The 19,980-nt window shown below is 35.5% G+C and overlaps 2 protein-coding genes across 3 annotated transcripts; both read right to left on the bottom strand.

Moving 5' to 3' along the window:
* Positions 1 to 982: 982 nt before the first annotated feature.
* LOC125830440 (lamin-like protein) lies at positions 983 to 2,366 on the bottom strand. The gene is made up of 2 exons (XM_049509636.1): positions 2,166 to 2,366; positions 983 to 1,451 (listed from the first exon to the last, which is right to left on the bottom strand). Exons 1-2 carry the CDS (start codon positions 2,323 to 2,325, stop codon positions 1,093 to 1,095), a joined length of 519 nt encoding a protein of 172 aa, XP_049365593.1. The 5' UTR covers positions 2,326 to 2,366; the 3' UTR covers positions 983 to 1,092.
* Positions 2,367 to 4,163: 1,797 nt separating this feature from the next.
* LOC125830421 (probable protein phosphatase 2C 60) lies at positions 4,164 to 18,904 on the bottom strand. Of its 2 annotated transcripts, XM_049509614.1 has the most exons (10): positions 18,271 to 18,904; positions 17,994 to 18,057; positions 15,192 to 15,300; positions 14,321 to 14,474; positions 8,696 to 8,821; positions 5,781 to 5,904; positions 5,605 to 5,681; positions 5,309 to 5,361; positions 4,801 to 4,855; positions 4,164 to 4,720 (listed from the first exon to the last, which is right to left on the bottom strand). In XM_049509614.1, exons 1-10 carry the CDS (start codon positions 18,397 to 18,399, stop codon positions 4,511 to 4,513), a joined length of 1,101 nt encoding a protein of 366 aa, XP_049365571.1. In that variant the 5' UTR covers positions 18,400 to 18,904; the 3' UTR covers positions 4,164 to 4,510. The 2 variants fall into 2 exon arrangements, with proteins under 2 accessions (XP_049365571.1, XP_049365572.1); XM_049509615.1 differs by lacking the exons at positions 4,164 to 4,720; positions 4,801 to 4,855 and adding an exon at positions 4,984 to 5,230.
* Between the last annotated feature and the right edge of the window lie 1,076 nt (positions 18,905 to 19,980).

The following is a 19,980-nucleotide window of genomic DNA, read 5'->3' as shown; positions in this document are numbered from 1 at the left end:
GGTTTAAAGTCTCACATTAGTTGAGGAATGGACTAATGGTCTACTTATATGGACTTGGACAATCTTCCCCTCATGAACTAGTCTTTGGGGTTGAGTTAGGCTTACATGTCATATCAGATAAAAGCAGAGAGTATGTGTTTGGAAGGTTAAATTGGACTAGGAGGCTCAAGTGAGAATGGGATATATTAAATTGACTTATTTTCAAAGTGCAGCCAAATTTTGAATTCCCTTTTTGTATGCTATGAAATGCAAGTTCATGATGTGACAACATTTTTCTTAATATACATAGCCTTCATTTCTGCTTTCTTTTAAGTATTAAAATCATCTAGTGTCAATGGTATCCTTCTATTATTACTACTTAATTCGTATGTGAGTGCTTGAAGTTTTAATTATTGTCCCAAATTGATGGTTTACTATATACTATTTTCAAGTAAAGATGTAAATATATACATGTTTTATATTGATTTTTTTTTTTATTATTATTATTGATGAAGTGGGGTCTCAGCCACTAAGTTTAGTACTAATACAGAGTATGCCAGAAACCATACTAGGAAACCTTATTAGTCAACCACCATACAATGACCTCACTAATCCTTTGTTCTTTTTCATCAAACTAATACATTTTACTTCCTGTTTAAAAAAAATAACTTAGTTCGACTTGACATAAAGTTTAAGAAAATAAAGAAGACATTTCAATATTGTGGTTCTAAATTAAAGTTATGTCAAATATACTATCAAAATATCCTTTAATCTTGTGGTCTTAAACATACCACGTGGAAAGCTGAAATTAAAGTGTTACCAAAAAAAAATTGTCATTTTTGTTAAACAGATTAAAAAAAAATAGATCATTCTTTTTGAAACCGCAAGACTCCTGTTTTAAAAGCTTGGACACAATGCTTAAATAAGTCTCAGAGTGCTAAAAAAAGAAGAAGATCGATAACAAGACAAATGGAGTGCCTATTAAATGGACATGAATTAAAGAAAAAATAACAGTAGATATATTTCAAACTGAAAACAAATTTCGAAGTAACAATTACACAATAGTACTAGTGACTTAAACAAACAATTTCAAAATCCAACTACTTAACATTTTTAGCCGAAACTCATTAAATCCTGCAACATACATATGGTCATTGATAATCCAACGAACACCAATATCGACCCAAAATTACCACGAAATGTCACCGGAGCAGCAGATTTTTCGGAAGAATGCACCGCGGAGACGACGTCTGACCTAGGAGGAGGTGAAATAGAGTGAACAAGAACAGATACCTTCATGCCATTAGAGCATCCACCAATGCCACAAATGAAGTAGTACCTCTTGGACTTGTCAAGTAAAATGAAGTCTTTTCCACTACTCCAATTCCCTAGTGCACCTTCTATTGTGCAATTATTGTATCCTACTTTGTCCACTTGTAACACATTGTGTTGTGCCTTTTGATACCTAAATGCTGCCACCAAATGCATTTGTAAATCATCTCATTAATGATAAAATGAGAAGCTTACTTCTAAATAAGAAAGTATGCCATTTTCTTGGATTGAGACAAATAGAGTAGTACTATTTCTTTAAATAAAAAAAGGGAAAATGCTCAAATATAAAATCAAACTTTGAGAAAAGGTTTATCTATGTTATCCATTAGAACTTTGGTTCATTTATATCATTTATGTGTTTGAAAAAGGCTCATCCATGTCATTTGTTAACTGAAAACAATTTCGATTGTGCAAAAAATAATTTTTACATGTAGTCAGTTAGTATAATTCGGTCATGTCATAATTAAATCATTTTTAAAGGTAAAAGGCTCAAATATGTCACCAAACTTTCAGAAAAAGCTCATTTATGCCATCCGTTAAAAGTTTGGCTAATATATGTCATTTTTTCAGTTAACAAATAATGACATGAATGAACTTTTTCTCAAACGCAAATGGCATAGATGAATCAAACTTTTAACAGATGACATAAATGTGTCTTTCCTCAAAGTTCGATCGCAAATTTAAGTCTTTTCCCAAAAAAAAACATACCATTACCTTCTAACTTGGGGAGTATTAAGTAGTGAGACGTTTAAGGAAAGATAAAAAGGTAATTTAGACCATCTAAAATTATAAGCATGCTATTAACTATCTAGGTAAAATTATAAAAGACAGATAATATGAACAGAACGTCGTACAAATAAAGTCACCAACGTAGAAGGTTTGGTTGTTGCTCCAAATGGTGTAGTTGATGCCGGGATTCCAACCTTTGTTGGCTCCGACAATGTGATCAGTGGCGGAGACGGTCGTGGCAACGATGGTGGTGGTGACGATAAGGAAGAATACATGAAGAGCCATGTAATTGACCAGAGCTAAGTCCTGTTTTTAATTTGCTACTACTTATTAACCTTAAAAATAAAGGCTAGATGGCAACCTTTATATAAAGGAATCCAAAGGTAAAAAGTTGGATAAACCATCATTATAGATTGTACATATTTATTAGGTAACAATTATCATTCACTTTTACATACACCTCCTATCTATGGTGTACAATTTTTTTTCTTTCTTTTTACGTTAGCCAAAAGTTTTATGGTATAACGGTGGCTAACAAATTTCATAATGGAAGATACTATTGTTAGTTAAATTCATTCTTTTATGTCGTTATTTGGTAGGTGAATAAGAAATAAGTTCTTTATATATTAAGTTTTGTATAACTTATATGATGTTTGGTAGGTAGATAGGAAATAAGTTATTTATATTAAAATTAATATGATGTTAGGTTGACAATTTAGAAACGCGCATAACTAAAACATGTATAAGTTATGAGAGAATCTATGTATTAGTTTATGCATGATAGAAAGTGAAATAACTAATACATATATAACTAACACATAAATAACTAATTAATATCTGCATAAAATAATACATAGATTCATCCATAACTGATTTTTATATTACTAATACATGCATAACTCTAACCAACTACCCAATTTGTTTGAGCAGACACAATTTTAGAGAAAAAAAAGTCTAAATAGAGAGGATCCAAGATATTAATATTGAATTAAAAGAAATATGAATATTGTTGCACGCACTAACGATTTATTTGTTTCCAGAAAAGAATTTTATTAGTAGATGCAGAGTATGCATGGTTGAGTCCTACTCATTCACAATATTGTGCATCACTTATTGCAAGTATGTACGTACATTATTATTGTATAAAGTTCATTAACCATATGTAGTATATTACTTTATAAGTATGTACGTGCATCCACTGCTCATGATTGATGATAGCCATGTATACACCGTGAGTTTAAAGCAAAGTCCATTTTAATACTGAAACGGAGTGGAGTAGTAAGTATTCATCCATCCTTAACTTGAGCTTGAATCTAATATTATAGCATGTTGTGAAAGAAGCACACTAGATGGGCCTAAAGCACAATTTAGTGTAGATATCACGACCGTAACCCGAGCAATTATTTCTGTGTGCCAATCGCTAGAGCATCTAGAGCTAGAGAAGCCTAGCCTGATCTGAGAAGTGCTAATTCAGTTCGGTTAGACTTCATTCAAAAATGCCACGGCCCCAAAGTAGGACTTTGTGATGCTAATTCGGATTACTATGGGGACAGATATTAGACATCATGTGGAGAGACAACAACAAAATAAGATGAGAAAATCGAGTATGTAGCAGCACGCCTCATGTGTAAAGAAAACCACGCCTCAATCACCTTGCCTCCTAAAGTAAATGGTCTACTCTATTACTACTACTCAAAACTCACCAATTTTATTTTCATGATGACACTAAAAGTAGCAGACCAAATTAAATCTAATTAATCCTACCACTAGGCACGTAATCTTTATTAGTAACAATCCCTTCTCATTGTACGAGAATTTTGTCACACACATATAATGATGTTTTGTCTACAAATAGACCTGTATCCAAGAATATGGGACAACTACAATTCCAGAATAGGGATGATCTAGTCTTTATAGGATGATTTAACTATTCACTAAAGAGTAAAGCTTATAAGAAAAACGAATTTAGTCCTACAAAACAATTCAATCAGATGAATCAGTTAGTAGATGTAAGAAGCCTATGTGCTAGTTAGATTTGACATGACCAAATTACAATCTCCATACCAAAAGAGTTCGTAGTTAATTGGAACAAAAGACACAACTCACTTCCCAGTACAAAAGTTATTGTAAAAACAGCATGATATCTTACTGTGCATTGGCGTTCTCCGTAGAGCAAACAATCAAAATCCACATTTAAGTATTTCAACTAATGGTTCTTCTCTCTACAACAGGGAAAATACTACACTCATCAATTCCACTAAACTGAAAACATTTTTGTCCCGTGTACATTATTGGCCTATTTGAACCTATACAGAACAGATCTTCAGATATTATCTAAAACGCTACCCTTTTATCTATCAAAACTTCAAAAGCTTACAGCGACAGCATGACTCTTCCTGTATAGGAGATGATAAGTGTTGCCATTGGTTTCAGGATTTTTTAGCTGCATTATCATTATAGTGAGATCCTACTATGGCATATCGTTAGATGTTACTGTGCTTCCGTTACACTCAGAATATTGATTAGAGGCCAGTGGTTGCTCCTTGATCACTGTGGAGATCGTGGAAGGTTTCTTGAATTGTACCAAGATCATGGTCATGTTGTCGCATCCTTCTCCACCCGTGGCTGGGGCCAAACATTTATCCATCACTGTCTCACAAACAGTCGAGAGCCTTTTTTCCTGCACAAATAGTGACACCATTGATTTTTACAAACTGAAAAGAATGATTTTAACAGCGAACAAAGTAATTAAAGACTCACATGTTTTAACTGTTTCCCGACAAAGTCCACGACTTCTTGGCTTGACATGCAATCCCTAATGCACAAGAAATACATATATGAAATTCTAGTGTTATGATATAAGTAATAACAAAAAAAGGGGGTGCAAACAGGCCTCGAAAAGGTACTCACATCTAACGTAAACTGAAGACCTAAGTACAAGAAAATAACCATGTGGCAGAGAGTTTCTAACTACACTGAAAAGATGCAAGTTCCACCTTCCCTGGTTGACTCCATCATTTTTCCTCTTTTGGTATGGAAACAACCATTTAACTTCAAAAAGACCAATAAAAACCCATACCAATATTTTTCCTCGTGGATCTTGTCAACCTACTAGCAAACAGTATGCAAATTCAAGTACTCTAATCCCAGCAATCTAACAACTCTTGAAGAAACATAAGCTGGTATTCCCCTAAAAATCATCGACTGATGGTTTCAAATACAGTTGACCAAACTGGGAAGATAAAATTAAATGATACAATATTCTTACCATATGCCATCACAAGCTAGAACAAGGAAATCATCATCATTGCAAAGCTCAACCTGGTTTGAGAAAAATTCGAAAAAAAAATGTTAAATACACAAATCATATCCTCAGCTAGAAAGGAACACATAAATTCTCAATTCTGATCAGTTAATAATTTAAGAAAAGCAATAATGCTCCAAAAAAAGACATTTCTTTAGAAACGACCTTTCAACTCACTGTACACACAAAATATACTGTAGAAAATCTTCCTCCACACATTACATATTTATACAGATTCGTAAGCCATTGAATTTACTTACAGTGCAGATATCAGGATTAGCAGTCACTATTTGTTTTTCAGCAGGCAATGATTTGTTCTGTTTCAGCTCCATGTCTCCTGAAATTATCAAATTGGTCAGACCGGGAATAACACAAGCGGAAAAAGGAAACTCGCTATTTATTGTATATTTGAGAAAATGCAATATTTTTCAAATACCGATTGCTCTTGACATGTTTAAAGTCCCGTTGACCCGTCCACACCGAACATATCCACCAGCATTTCTAATCCTTTCCTTTTCAGGTTGAAGGTCAGGCTTATGGTCCCTAGACATATCATATGCCTGCATAACATTTTTTGTTCTTAATACAACTGTGCCTACTTAGAAGAAAGACATGCATCATGTACAATGATGCAAAATCACTTTAACATTCCCAGACCACAACATTTTGATGAAAGAAAATTTTCCTCTTGGATACGAAGACACACCAAAGACCTGCAAATTGCTGGGAATTAAATATCTTGGGGCAGAAAAAGAGAATATGGAGTTTCTGCAAAACCTTGAGAAAGAAAGGTTTCATGCAGAAAGTTTTCTTCTGCAAAAGATCCCTCCTCTCCACGTCCAAAATTTGCAAGTGAGGTCAAGAATCTGGTATTCAGTCTAAAATTTGTGAGCAGGTCACCAAGGGGTCAGGGGAAGTTCTCACTTTCTTCTTCTCATAAATGAACCTTAAAATACTATAATGGAATGTTATGAGGGTTGAATGATTTCACAAACCTCATCAAAACCCTCCTACTCAAGCGGAAATTGATATATCTTTCCCTTCAAGAAACAAATTGAGGTTTGGTCTCCTAGTTGGCTGGGAAATTACTCTTTGGTAGATGGGCAGGTTATGTAACATTCAGCTCTGAGGGTATTATTATACTGTAGGATAGGGAATCTCGAGGGGAAATATAGCTCTCAAAGGTCTTCACTCCATCTCCATTTCTCTGTCTAATTTGATAGACAACTTCTCTTGGAACCTGACAGGAGTTTATGCTCCACAAAAAGACTGGCCCGGAATTTTCTATTGCTCGAGTTAGCGTCTGCCAGGGGCTTTTTGGAGGGACCTTGGGTTATTGGGGAATTTTAACACTACCAGGTACCGAGTGAAAAAAAAGCACAGTTGTACTTATAGGCGGGGGATGATTGATTTCTCCATCATCATAAAAGGCTTGATTCGATTGTCTCCTCCTTTATTTGGGGAAAGTTAAACTTGGACCAGAAACTTTTCTGGCACAGTGGTTTCAAAGATTGACAGATTTCTTTTCACTACCGAATGGAATGATCACTTCAGCACCATAAAACAATCAGTTCTTCCCTGTGTTTTCGAGACTGAAAACTGGGAAGCCCGGGTATTATTTGTAAATTGGATATTGAAAAAGCTTTTGACCATGTAAATTGGAACTTCTTACTGAATCTATTGAGCCGAATAGGTCTTGGTCCTAAATGGAACAATTGGATCAGGTTCTGTATCTCTTCTGTGAAGTTCATTTTATCTATGACACACCTCATGGTTTCCTTCTTACACAACGAGGATTAAGATAGGGAGATCCTCTCTCTCCTTTTTTATGATTTACAGGACTACTGAATTAAACTAGATTTCTGGTTTTCCGGCATATTTAGAGGTTAATATCTCACATATTCTGTATGCTGATGATACATTGCTTTTTGGCGATACCGTGGAGCACCAAATGATGATTCTACGGCTAATTTTTAATGCTTTCAAGGCCGTCTCTGATCTTCACATCAATTATTCAAAAAGCTCAATTTTCCCAGTCAATCAGGTTCCTAATACAAATTGGCAAATTAAAAGCCACAGTATTTATCCTTGTGGGGGGGGAATTACCCTTATCAATAGTTTCCTTGATGCTAACAACTCCTTTTGTCTTGTCAAGTGGGATAAAGTTTCCAAGAACAGAAAGAAGGGGGGTCTTGGGATCAAGAACTTGAAATGCCATGACAGAGGTCTTGTTAAAACAGCATTGGAGATTCAACAAGGAGGAAAATGCCTTATGGAGAAGATTATTCATCGAAAAGTTCTCTTTGAGAAATTCTTGGTTCACCAAAGAGCCAAACGCACGCATGGAACAGGAACCTGGAAACATATTCGCTCTTATGACCATAATTCATGGAAAATTCTGGTTTCTCACTTGGCATGGGTAGAAAAATCAGATTTAGGGAGGACGCATGGTCAGGCCAACACCTCTCAAAGAACTTTTTCAGGACAGCTACAGCATTTCCTCCCTCCATAATGCTGACTTTCTATCTGAACAGGGCTGGAATTTATTTCCCATAGGGAATTTAAACGATTGGGAAGTGGAAAGAACTTGTGATCTGCTTACATTGCTCATCAACATCTCCCTAGATAGATAATCAGAAACTGGATTCCAATGTATGGAAAGGTCAGAAAGGGGTCTTTTTCTGTGAAATCTTGCTAGTGCCTGTTGACATCTCAAGACTGCATCGAGGCATGGTCCTGGAAGAAAATCTGGCATAACAATGCCCCTCCAGATGGTCTCATATTTCTCCTGGTTAGTTGCAAGGGAAGCCTGCCTTACCCGAAACAACCTTCAGAAAAGAGGTTTTCAGATTTGTGGCAGATTAACCCTTTGTGAAAACCAATCTGAAGACGTGAATCACCTCTTCCTTCACTGCAAGACCACTTCTCAACTGTGGTGCTTCTTTTTTAACATTCTTGGCAAACACTGGACAATGCCAAACTCCACTACTGAGTTTCTCTCATGCTGGAACAAGGCCGGACTCAACAGAAAGTCACAGAAAATTTGGGATACCATACCCCATGCTATTTAGTGGAATGTACAGACAGAAAGGAACAACAAGATTCATTAAGGCAACAATAGATCCATTCTTAGCCTTAAGCTTAGAACTATTTCTTTGCATTTTTTTGGTGCAAGTTGACCTTAGTACAGGATGTAGATATTTTGTCAGACATGATTGAAGATTGCACAATTTGTAACTTCAGTTTTTGCACTTGCTTGATGCTAATCCTTTATCTAATACTATTTCTTTGTCATTATCATAAAAAAAATCCTGGACCAGAACACTTTACTGCTTCAAAAATAAATGGTACCTGACCCTTCCGAGATAAGACACAGCGAGAATCACCAGCATTTGCTACAAGAAGTTGAACATTCTGAATGATTGCTACACAAGCTGTGCTTCCTGCAGATGGCCCACGGTAATCAGAGTTAGCCCCCTACATTGGAAAAAAAAAGAAGCAAAATGTTAAAAAATTGAACTCCAGTATATCGATTCTCTTAAAAATAGTTAGAAAATAAATTTTTAGAATCTCAATATTTATAACTATGAGCAGTCTATTGGAGTAATCAGACCACTGCAAAACTAGGAGTTCACAATACTTTCTGTAACCTCTTCGTGAGTCTTATACCCTTTATTTTTGGATAAATATACCTTACACCTCTGAGAATAAAAAGACTTGAAAATAATATACCTGAAGATATTCTCAACACTTTTGTTTCTCATTCTTTCTGAATGTTTTCTTTTTCTCTACTTTCTTTTATTGCAAATATATCACGTCATTTGTAGGGGGTTGGGATTTGAAACGAGCACAAGAATTTAAAATGATTGGAAATAGATTTCCTTTAATCTAGAGTACTTCAATCCCAATTATGAACCAACATGGTTCAGTACAATGTTCAACAGAAGTCAGACAATGGCAAGAGTAGAATAACCTCCGTTCATGCTGCTAGAATGATAAAGATATTACGATATTTAATGGGAATTGATACTAGATTAACCAAAAGATCAAATAACATTCACCTATGGGGTGGGGGGAGGGGGGGAAAGGTGCTTGTCAAAGAACTAATTATGAATCACATAGAAGATTCAATTCCTGTCATTGTATAGCATTTTCAGAAAAATCAACGACAAACACAGTGTGATCCCACAAGGAGTACACAAACTTCACCCCTACCTTGTGAGGTAGAGAGTGGATGATTTCGATACACCCTCAGCTCAAAGAAAAAACTTGAAAATAGGTTTAAAAAATACAAGGTGAGAGAAGCTCTGATGCAATTACAAACCAAAAAAAAAAAAAAGAGAAATATTAGTAGCAAAAATAGTAAGATAACCAAAGAAAAAGAACAACAATAGTGATATAATTGATGAAAAAGATAAACCTGAAATAATAATGATAATACTAAAAAGGAGAAGAGGGAGCAACTAAGGTACTCCAAGCGGAAAGAGAGGAATCGCTCAACTACCTGCTAATCTTTTACCCTAATCCTTGATCACCATGCTCTCCTATCTAGGGTCATGTCCTCGATGAGTTGAAGATATACCATCTCCTATCTATTCACCTCTCCCCAATTCTTCTTCGATCTACTTCTAACTCTCCTTAGGCCTATCACTATCAACCTCTTGCACCTCTTCACTTCTTCACTGGGTCATTTGTGCTCATCTTCACATGACTGAACCATCTTAGTCTTGCTTTCCTAATCTTATCCACCACAGAGACCATTTTCACCTTGCTCTAAATATCTTCATTTCTAATCTTATTGCTCATGATATAGCCACACATCCATCAAAGTATCCTTATACTTGACTGGCCAACACTTTGCTCCATACAAAATAGTTGGTCTAACAACTACTTTGTAGAACTTACTTTCCTCTAAATATTGGCGACACACTAGTACTACATAGATCACCAGATGCGAGCTTCAATTCCTTCTACGTTGTTCTAATACAATGTGTAACATCATCATCTATCTTCCCGCTTTCTTGGATCCCTGATGCAACACCATCATTACTGAGAAGTGTTCCGAGTTCCCCCCACAATTCTTACTCGGGTCTTGGATCAATAGTACATAACCTTAATCACTCTAATGTAAGCCACAAGTACGCCTCTCGACTCCAAGCATCTCCATATAATGTCCCTTGGGACTTTGTTGTATGCCTTTAGAACATGTTTACAAACTATTTAGGACCAATAGGTACAATTCTCTTTTCTCTTCCTCTTTTCTACACAGCATCAGAGCCAAGTTAGTGAGTACATTCTCAAAATTCCTTCTCTTTTCTATAAAGGGAAAAAACCTTGTTCATGTAAAACAATGTTCAGGAAAACATGATTTTGATAGGAGAACACTTTGTTTCACTATTCCCTCACGCAAAAAGTATCATTCAGCGTTTGGTTGTACCATCTATTTCACTATTCCCTCCGTGCCAACATACCATTCAACATTTGGTTGTACCATCTCACCTTGAAAAATATTTCAACCCAAAGTCTATCATGTGCTTTCTGATGCCCCTTTCACTTGTAGATAATTAATTCAACTTTTTGGAAGTTGACATTTAGCCATGAAATTTGTGTTGTGTGTTTAAACTTCAAGTGCAATATTATATTAAGTTGAAATAATGATCTGAAAGTGTATTTCAAGTGAAAATTATCTAATATTCAACTTCCATTCATAACATCATTTTTACAAACTTTTTTTAAGAAGAGTTCCTATCAAAACAAAACTTGAACTTGTGATGCCCCTGACGAAGGGCGGGTCAAGCAGGACTATTAGGCTTCTAGGCTAGCAAGCTTCTAAAGTTGAGGTACACATGACACCTTAAGCGAATCTCACAATAGAATGAGAGAAGAAAGTGAAGAGCTTTATAAGGCATATTTCTAGTTCACATGGTACGTGTACTTTTGAGGCTCGATGTAGCGTAGCCTGCAAGCCAAATTTGTGCGGACCTAAGCCTAAAACAGCCATTACGTGTTATGGACTTGGTTCATGAAAAATCTGGTATCAAAGCTTGTACTCCCTCAGTACAATGATGGCAAACCTCAGCATCCTTGCTGAGTCCCTCAGAAGGGTATATGTGATGCCCCTAATGAAGGTGGGTTGATGAGGCCAGGTCAAGTAGGACCGACAGGTTTTTAGGCTAGCAAGCTTTTGAATTGAGGTGCCATGTTCGACGTCAGAATAAGGGAGGGGGCCAGTGAAGACATGACTCAAGTTCACATGGTACGCATACTTTTGGGGTTCGATGTAGCGTAGCCTGACGGACCATCTGTGCTGGCAATGTCTCAAAGCGAACAATACATGTCATGGACTTGGATTGTGACATATATAGTATTCAAAGCATGTCCTTTGTCAATACGATAGTGTGGGCAAACCTTAAGAAGTATGTTGAGTCCCTAAGGGAAGTATATGTGATGCCCCCAACAAAGGATTGGTTGATAAGGGCAGGACTGGCAAGCTTCAAAAGATGAGGTGCATATGACATCTTTCCAGATCAAAATGGTGGAGGAAAGTGAAATGTTTTATAAGGTATAGCTCAAGTTCACATGATACACACTCTTTTGGGGATCGATGTGGCATAGCCCAAAAGACAAATTCATCTTTGCCTAGGCCCAATGTGGACAATACGTGCTATGAACTTGAGTCATGACAGAACTTTTACAACTTTTTTTCAACTTCACATAGTCTTCATCAAGTTCAACTCAATTTTTTGTCCAAACATATAATTTAGCCTAAAAATGTTGTCGTTACACTATTTCAATGGACAATAATTTTAGGATTGATATATATTTATCCCCTCCCCCCAGCTTGTACTAAAATAGCTTTGAAACTTCTTTTCACAAAATCCCTACTACACAAAAATTGTTCAAAGGGGTAAATGTGTATTCCTCAGCATTAAGGACATGTTGTACACCATCAAAAAGTGTTAGATACAGAAAAAACAAAGAGAAAAGAAGATACTGGGATCTTGATAAATCTACAAAATGATCTAGATCCTCTAAACCTTCTTCTTTACACCAAAAATAGAAAGATCCTATACAATTCCATTTAACTTTATGAATGGAATTGTTTCTATAAAACATCTCCCATTTCTTTCTCTCCAAACTGTCCACCAATGCATTGTGGAATAATTCTCCACCACTTCATTTGGTTTTTGCTACCTCCTCTTTTCATCCAGCAGCTAAGCAATCTGTAGTATGCTCAGAGGCATAGCCTAACTTGTCTCTGTTGATATTGAGGATAAGGACCAAAGTGGTGTTGTGAATGTGCAGTGTAAAAACAGATGGCTATTGGTTTTATCTGTCTCTTTGCACAAGAAACACCTGAAAACTATGATGGCCCCTTTATTCTTCAAAACTTCTTGTGTCAGGCATGCTCTTCATACCATCTTATCTTCCTCCACCATAGCTCTCCTCTCTACTCACCATAAACTATCTTCTTGAACTCCAAGAGGAAAAAAACCAGAACTGCTCCATTCTCCTCCTCACTACTGACCGTCAGATCTCTCATCAGGAAACAACAATTTTACAGCATACATCTTCATCTTCTTCCTCCATCACTGAAGAAAAGCTTCACCAACCGGCCCTCCATTTTCTTCTCCTCCTTTATTTTTTGAGAAAGGTAACAGTATTATAAATCTTCAGCACAAAGACTATACTGGAAGCCAAATTTAAAAGTTCAAAACAAGCAAAAGTATACATCCTTCATTTCAAGGATCCAATAATATCTAACAGGGAAACTACATCTCATAAGAGTTCTTCTTTACTTCAAAAATGAAAAGTAAAAAAGGCAGTTCATCTTAAATTTCTGGATAGAGTTACTTGAAGCAATTGCATTCCACCATGTCTTCTGCCTCACAGTCCCTCCCATGTTGTTCCAGAATTTTAATAGTTCTCCAGTAGCCATTGGCATGACGCATTTGATCTCTTTCATGCTTTAAAAAAATTGTTCCTATCGTCCACCAGATACTTGAAGCAATTGCATTCCACCATGTCTTCTGCCCCACAGTCCCTCCCATGTTGTTCCAGAATTTTAATAGTTCTCCAGTAGTCCTTGGCATGACGCATTTGATCTCTTTCATGCTTTAAAAAAATTGTTGTAACTGTCTGTTACCTCAAAATGTAGGAATACATGGTAAATACTTTCTGAATCCTTCCCACATAGATAACATTTTGAGCACAACTGTGTTCCCCTCTCCTCGGGTGACCATGTGTCAGGCTTGCTTCCTTCGCTACAAGCCTTTTCTTCTCTTATCCTTCAACTTAAACACTATATTTCCCATCAAAAGATCCACCTAGAACCACCGCCAGAATACTCCACAACATCCATGGCCAGACCACGATAATCATGAGAGGAAACCGGCGATTCACAAATATTAGATGCAGATAAAGAAAAGAAAAGCCTTGCAACTAAATCTTCAACGTCATGACCAGTTATGCCCTTTTAGATGATTCCATACAATCACATTCATAATAGAACATGATGACTGACTTAGGGGGTGTTTGGATTGGCTTTTTTAAAGTAGCCTATAAGCTAAAAGCTAAAACCCATAAGTTGGTCTTACCGAACTCTTGGCTTTTAGCTTATTTTTGTACTTTTTTTATCTAAAGATAGGTGCTTCAAATCTCTTTTTGTCTTTCCCAAACACCTTCAAAAAAAAACTTAAAAACCAAAAGCTACTTAAAATATGCCAATCCAAATACCTCTTAGACATGCTATGGCATGGCAACCTGGAGTAAGATGCAGGAAATTACAAATTGAAGTACTCAAAAAATGAAAAGTTCTTCCAAAATTTTGACGTCAGTCTTCAATTTATTTTCGACGAATAGGACCCTAAAATTCATTAATAGAAGAAAAAATGTGTGTATAGCAACAAACAAGTGTAATGCACCTTGTACTTGTAGCTATAGGTCGACACAAAAAATAAAGGTCGGGACAGATACCTCCTCTGAAGACCCACCATCTGTTTGCCCCTTGGATTCACCATATTTGGGAGGAGATATCAAACCCTCTATCATGTCCTTAGCTTGGTCCTTTTCTGCCATCAAAGCGGCCAATTCTCTCTGACCTGTTTGGCCACACATCATCTCATCCATTCTGAATGGAGAATTATACATAAGGTCAGACTCATAAACATAGAGACAAGAAGCTCATAACACTGAAAAAAACTATGATAATACCGTGGAAAACCCCTTTTCCAGTAAAAGCCACAATAAATTTCCACATTAACACTCTCATATTGAAAAATTATGGTAGAAAAGTTCAAGATCAACAGCTAGTTGTTTAACGACAACAACCCACCCAGTATGATCCCACATTGTGGTGTCTGGGGAGGGTGGGGTGTAAGCAGACTGCCCTGCCTTTTTAGGGTAGAGAGGTTGTTCCCGACAAACCCCCGGCTCAAGAAAAACGTGGAAAAGAAAATGTTTTAACAAGTGCAAAAATAAAACAGCTAATTGTTAACATGCAATATCTGGAGGACTCAAAGGGACACTAATGCTAGAAACCTTATTAGCAATGAAAATGCTCAATTTTGGTCAAGGAGACAGTTTAATCATCATCATTAATCGGAAGAAATCTCATAGAAGTACAAAAATATAAGCCCATCCCAACATGCCTCATACTTTCTTAGATTAAAAAGGTTAGTTACTTGAATATGCAATTGTCCTTTCTCAGAATCTCTGGCTGATGAGAACACGAAAATCACACGAGAATGACACCTTCCTGCTTCCTTGTGTAGACTAGGTCAATGAATGCATTGCGGCACAAGACGAAAAGTGAAATTAAATTTGAAAAGACTAGGACTGAGGCGACCTGAGAAAAGCATGCCGAATAGAAGTGTGTATATCCCCAGCTGAGTATGCTTCATGATTAAGAACCTCTTGGTGAAGAAACTTGGCACAAAATTTAGAAACTTCATCGCCTACAAAATGGAAGACCTTAGTAAGTGTTAATATGGGGTCTAAGCAAAATGTGACTACAGCAAGCTACTTAATAAAGTAAACAATGGAATGGAACTGGAAACTGTTCCCTCAACAAGGTTGCAATTATGAGGAGATGAAATTTTTTTGAAATCCAGCAGTATTGTTTGAAGGAAGTAATCATATATTGCAAGTGATCCCCCTACTTTCTAGGCTAGAAGGCCAGGTGATAAATATCCAGGAAGTAGACAAGTAAAGCTGGCGCAGACTCGGATGGTAAATACTCAACGAAAGCAGGCTATGCAAACTCATATGGTCCTAATGAAGAACTTGATAACTGGTCATGGAAGTTGATATGAGACTAAGCTCCCAACAAAGATCATATGCTTCAGCTGGACAGCCCTTCATGAAGCCTGCCTCACTCAAGATGACCTTAAGAAAAGAAAATTTCAGATTGCCAATAGATGTTACATGAGCCAACAGAACCTTGAGTCAAACAACCATCTATCTGTACATTATACAGTCACTGCTGACTTATGGAATATGTTTTTGTCTATATTTGGTATTAATTAGGTAAAGACACATAGAACCAAAGAGGCCTTTGACTGCAGTTGCAATTGGAGAGTTGATAAGGCCATCAAGCATTCAAGCCAATCTTTTTTTTGGTACCTGCTAGTATCTTTTGCTGTGTATGGTCATAGTGGAACAACAGATGTTTTGAAGGTTTATCAACTCCAAATCACTCCCTTAGGGCTAGATGTTTTTTGTATCTGTTAGTTGGCATCTTTCACCAATAGATTCCCCTGAGAACTTTTTGAGCTTTGTTAGCTCCCTAGTACTAGTTTAGTCTTTTTGTAATTGAGCTAATGATGTTTTGCCATCTTCCTAACTTTTTTACTATTCTGCATCCTCTTGAGGAGACGCAGAATTTCCTGATCTCATTGCCTCAAAATTAATCTAAAATTTTGTGTCATAAATTTGAGCTGTTTCTCAACTGGATGCAAGGAAAGAACCAAGAATTATTGAGAATAACCTGACAGGGACCCTGTTCAAGAAAATGATAATCTGCAGAGGACTGTGGAAGACATGGCCTATGAAGACTCACTGAAGAAAAAAAAAATTGTAGCTGCAGCAAGAAATGTGAAAGGGACCTCAAACTACTACTATTTGCAGCTGACATAGATTTCTGTGATGGATACAGAGCTTTGGGACATACTGAAACAACCAAAAAGAAAATGAGGAAAGAGAACGGAGACATGTCAAATTGAGACCCTATCCTCTCAAAACTTATTTGAGAGTTTAAGATTACTGACATTATTGCAATTGGAAAGGAACTTAACATATCCGACTTAATAAGAAATCTGTTTCAAAATAATCAAAGTTGACACTCAATATCTATATAGATAATACTTCATTTGGATTTCAAAGTCAATACTGAAAGTGATAAAAAAGAAGACAATAAAATTACATTCAGTAAATTGCACAGAAATACTTCAAAAGTCACTCGATAGCTATCTGAAACAAAAGGAAGAAATGACTCACTTTAATGAGAACTTTCTCCATCGAGAGAAGAGCATGTGCGGATTTCGACACAAAACCTAACGGACTATTTTTGGGTGAATAAAGTTAACAGAAGTTAGTAATAAGAACTGGTCCACTATAGGAAATAATGGTGAAGGCATTCAACACCAGGAAATGGCCTGAGGACAAGTTGCTATGGGAAAACACTTCACTCTAATCAACGTCAAGTTTATGATAAGAAGAACGTTCATGTAAAGTTCTGATTCATTTGGAATAGCATGAACATGCTAGATGTAACTATTACACAGCATTATCATCCATGTCCAATTTTATGTTTTTATAACTTTGTTGGAGCTGGGGACCTCTTGGAGGGAGAAAGAATGACAAGCTAAAGATTGTTCTCCACAAGAGGTTCATGATGTATAACGGGAAGGCAGATCACAGAAAGTAAATGGAATTGAGCAACTGAAAATGTAAAACGATATAACCACTGTCCTTGGACAAGATACGGCAACTGAAGAGCCGTTAAAAAATCGACAATAACCCCCTCTTAAGATATTTAAGAACCATGGAAAGAGAGGACATCCAACTTCCGAGGAGAAAGTGAAGGATAAAAAGATACTGAAGTTTAAATTTCTTATCCTTTTCTTTTTACTTCTTTGAAATACCCTTACACACATGGTCATATTCTTTTCCCAGTTTTGGATGACATTGATAAGATGAGATTTCTATAAGCAATTGCGCCCTACTACTAATGTAATTATATGTTTACAATACAACAAGGAAACAAATTTAACAAACCATTAAAGTGACTTCCTACTTCAATGCAGGGAAAAGTGGAAAAGAAAAAAAGATGTAAAGCAACTATACATGACACATGCAGTCAAAAGATAGAAGTTCCTCAATTTCGTCATATCTGTAACTAAAACATTACCAGATCTCAAAGTTTCAGCGAAGTAGAAAAGAGAACTAAACATTATCTTCAAGAAAAAACTTTGGTCAAAGTAACAACATGGAAACCAAAAGCTCATATGTTGCCAAAAGAGAAAGAACGAGAGTTAAAAACATAAGTATCAAATATCAAGTGCCACCTAATATGCATACTCAAACAAAGACCAGCATTGTTGGCAAAAGACAGTTATAAAGTCCTGTATCAGAAGTGTAAGATGCTTACCTCCATGGCCATCATAAACACCAAAGAAGGAAGCAGAAGTGTCCAAACTCGGATAAACTGCATGCTACATAAAATATCAAATCAGCAATTTAGGACACTGAGTAATAAAATGAAGCCAAAGCTACTTGGGAGTCGCCATCATGTCAGATAAATAATAAATTGGCAAAGCACGATGACTGAAAGGGATGAATATGACGATATGAAAGGCATAGGAATCATCTTGCAACAAATCGAACGGAAGTTTAAAGATTACAGAAGCACACATGCATGCACTTACAGCATCTTCCATGGTTGCACGCCATCCTTGCATTGATGACAAGCCATATCTTAGTCTGTCATTCTCACCATCCTCTGACACTTTTTCAGTTTTGGGACTACTCAAATATATTCCCATCTTGACCTGCATATGGAAGCCATACAATAAACATATTTACATCCAGAATTAACACTATAAATTTAACCTCTTAGTAAATAAATGCTCATATATAATATAGAAAATACACAAACTTGATACACACATACATCACACAAGACAGTAAATACACAGAGTTGTTAAGCACATACACTGGAGAAAAATGGATAAATACACAAACTTAATCCTTCTTTTGTATCATAATCCTTTTATCTAGTGTAGAAATGCTACAAAAACAGAGAATTTCAACAGAATTGGTTTGTTTACACAAGAAATGATTACATATTGCAAGAATAACTTTTATGGAAGTAAATTTCCATAGTTATGCAGACAAATCCACTATATTCTAAATTATGATTATTCAAATTGCTATATAGTTTCACAAGTACTATAATTAAGCTGAAAAATTACAAAATTTGTTACCAGTATAAAGATCGATCCGATAAAATTGAAAAATAGGAGTGAATCAAAAAGAGAATACTGTGTGTTAGGGTTTGAGAAAAAACTTATTCTCCCAATGCCGAAGTCGGCGAAATGATTAGAGATCGTTTAGCTATGAAGCGGCCAATCGGCGGTGCATGACACTACTTTTTCATGCTATTTTTTTTTTTCCTTTTCACCTTATTATCCGTAAAATATTGCATATATATAATTGAATATTTTATTATTATAATTGTTGTTGTTATTAATCCATTTGTTTACTTTTATTTGTCATATTACGTTTTTCGAAAGTCAATTTGACTAATTTTCAAATTTAAATTAGAAAACATTAATCTGATATTTTAAACAAAAAAAATAGATATTTAAAAACTATACGAAAAGTACTATAAATTGTATTTTTTTTGCATATCAATATAATGAAAAAATACATTGTAAAAATATTAGTCAAAGTTCTTATAATTTAACTCTAAAAAAGGAAATTATGACAATTAAAAGTAAACGGAGAGAGTATTATATTAAATTTGTTATGAAAAATTATCGTATTGAGATATTTATTACATATATGACATATCCTGTAGTCCAAGCACACCGTTTTTGAAATTTTAGCGCCGTAGCCCACTGATTTTGTGCTCAGTATAATGAAAAAAAAAATCTTAATAGTAAGTAAAAGAAAATATCTCTATTCTCTTATGTACTTCTTAAATATTTTATTTGGATCTATTTTTTGAACCATAGAAAAGAATTACTATTATTTATTATTATATTTGATCAAATCTATATATAATAATAAAGTTGGATATGATAATGGTGACGTGACGTTCTCTAAGGGCTTGATTCTTATTTATTTTTTTTGTGATTTTTTTGGCATTTTTCTCTTATTTCTTTCAATTATTTTATTTTCATACCTCTTCAATTATATAAATTTTACCCTTAATAATGTTCATAACTCCTAACCTTTCATATTCATAACCTTCAAATAATTTAATATACAAATTTATGTCATCTTAAAATCACGCTTATAAAAATCTATTTTGAGACATGTGATGATTATTTATTTGTTTTCATTTTTCCTTATTCTTCACCTTTTATCTCTTTTGTTGGTTAATTTTTTGTTTTCTTTCATCTGATTTTACA

Source organism: Solanum verrucosum, unplaced genomic scaffold (assembly GCF_900185275.1).
Source record: "Solanum verrucosum unplaced genomic scaffold, falcon-dt-bn FXZP01000228.1, whole genome shotgun sequence".
In the NCBI taxonomy this organism is placed as follows: Eukaryota; Viridiplantae; Streptophyta; class Magnoliopsida; order Solanales; family Solanaceae; genus Solanum; species Solanum verrucosum.
The sequence above is the reverse complement of the archived record's forward strand: the minus strand, read 5'-3'. Positions and strand labels throughout refer to the sequence as shown.

What these genes read in the sequence shown, in the direction of transcription:
- LOC125830440 (XM_049509636.1), bottom strand. Translation starts at nt 2,325, where the DNA reads ATGGCTCTTCATGTATTCTTCCTTATCGTCACCACCACCATCGTTGCC. An exon ending in CTACGTTGGTGACTTTATTT is followed by an intron (nt 1,452 to 2,165) that starts GTACGACGTTCT and finishes ATTTGGTGGCAG; the next exon opens with CATTTAGGTATCAAAAGGCA.
- LOC125830421 (XM_049509614.1), bottom strand. Translation starts at nt 18,399, where the DNA reads ATGCAGGTCAAGATGGGAATATATTTGAGTAGTCCCAAAACTGAAAAA. An exon ending in TCTTATCTCGGAAGGGTCAG is followed by an intron (nt 5,905 to 8,695) that starts GTACCATTTATT and finishes AATGTTATGCAG; the next exon opens with GCATATGATATGTCTAGGGA. An exon ending in AAACATGTCAAGAGCAATCG is followed by an intron (nt 5,682 to 5,780) that starts GTATTTGAAAAA and finishes TGATAATTTCAG; the next exon opens with GAGACATGGAGCTGAAACAG.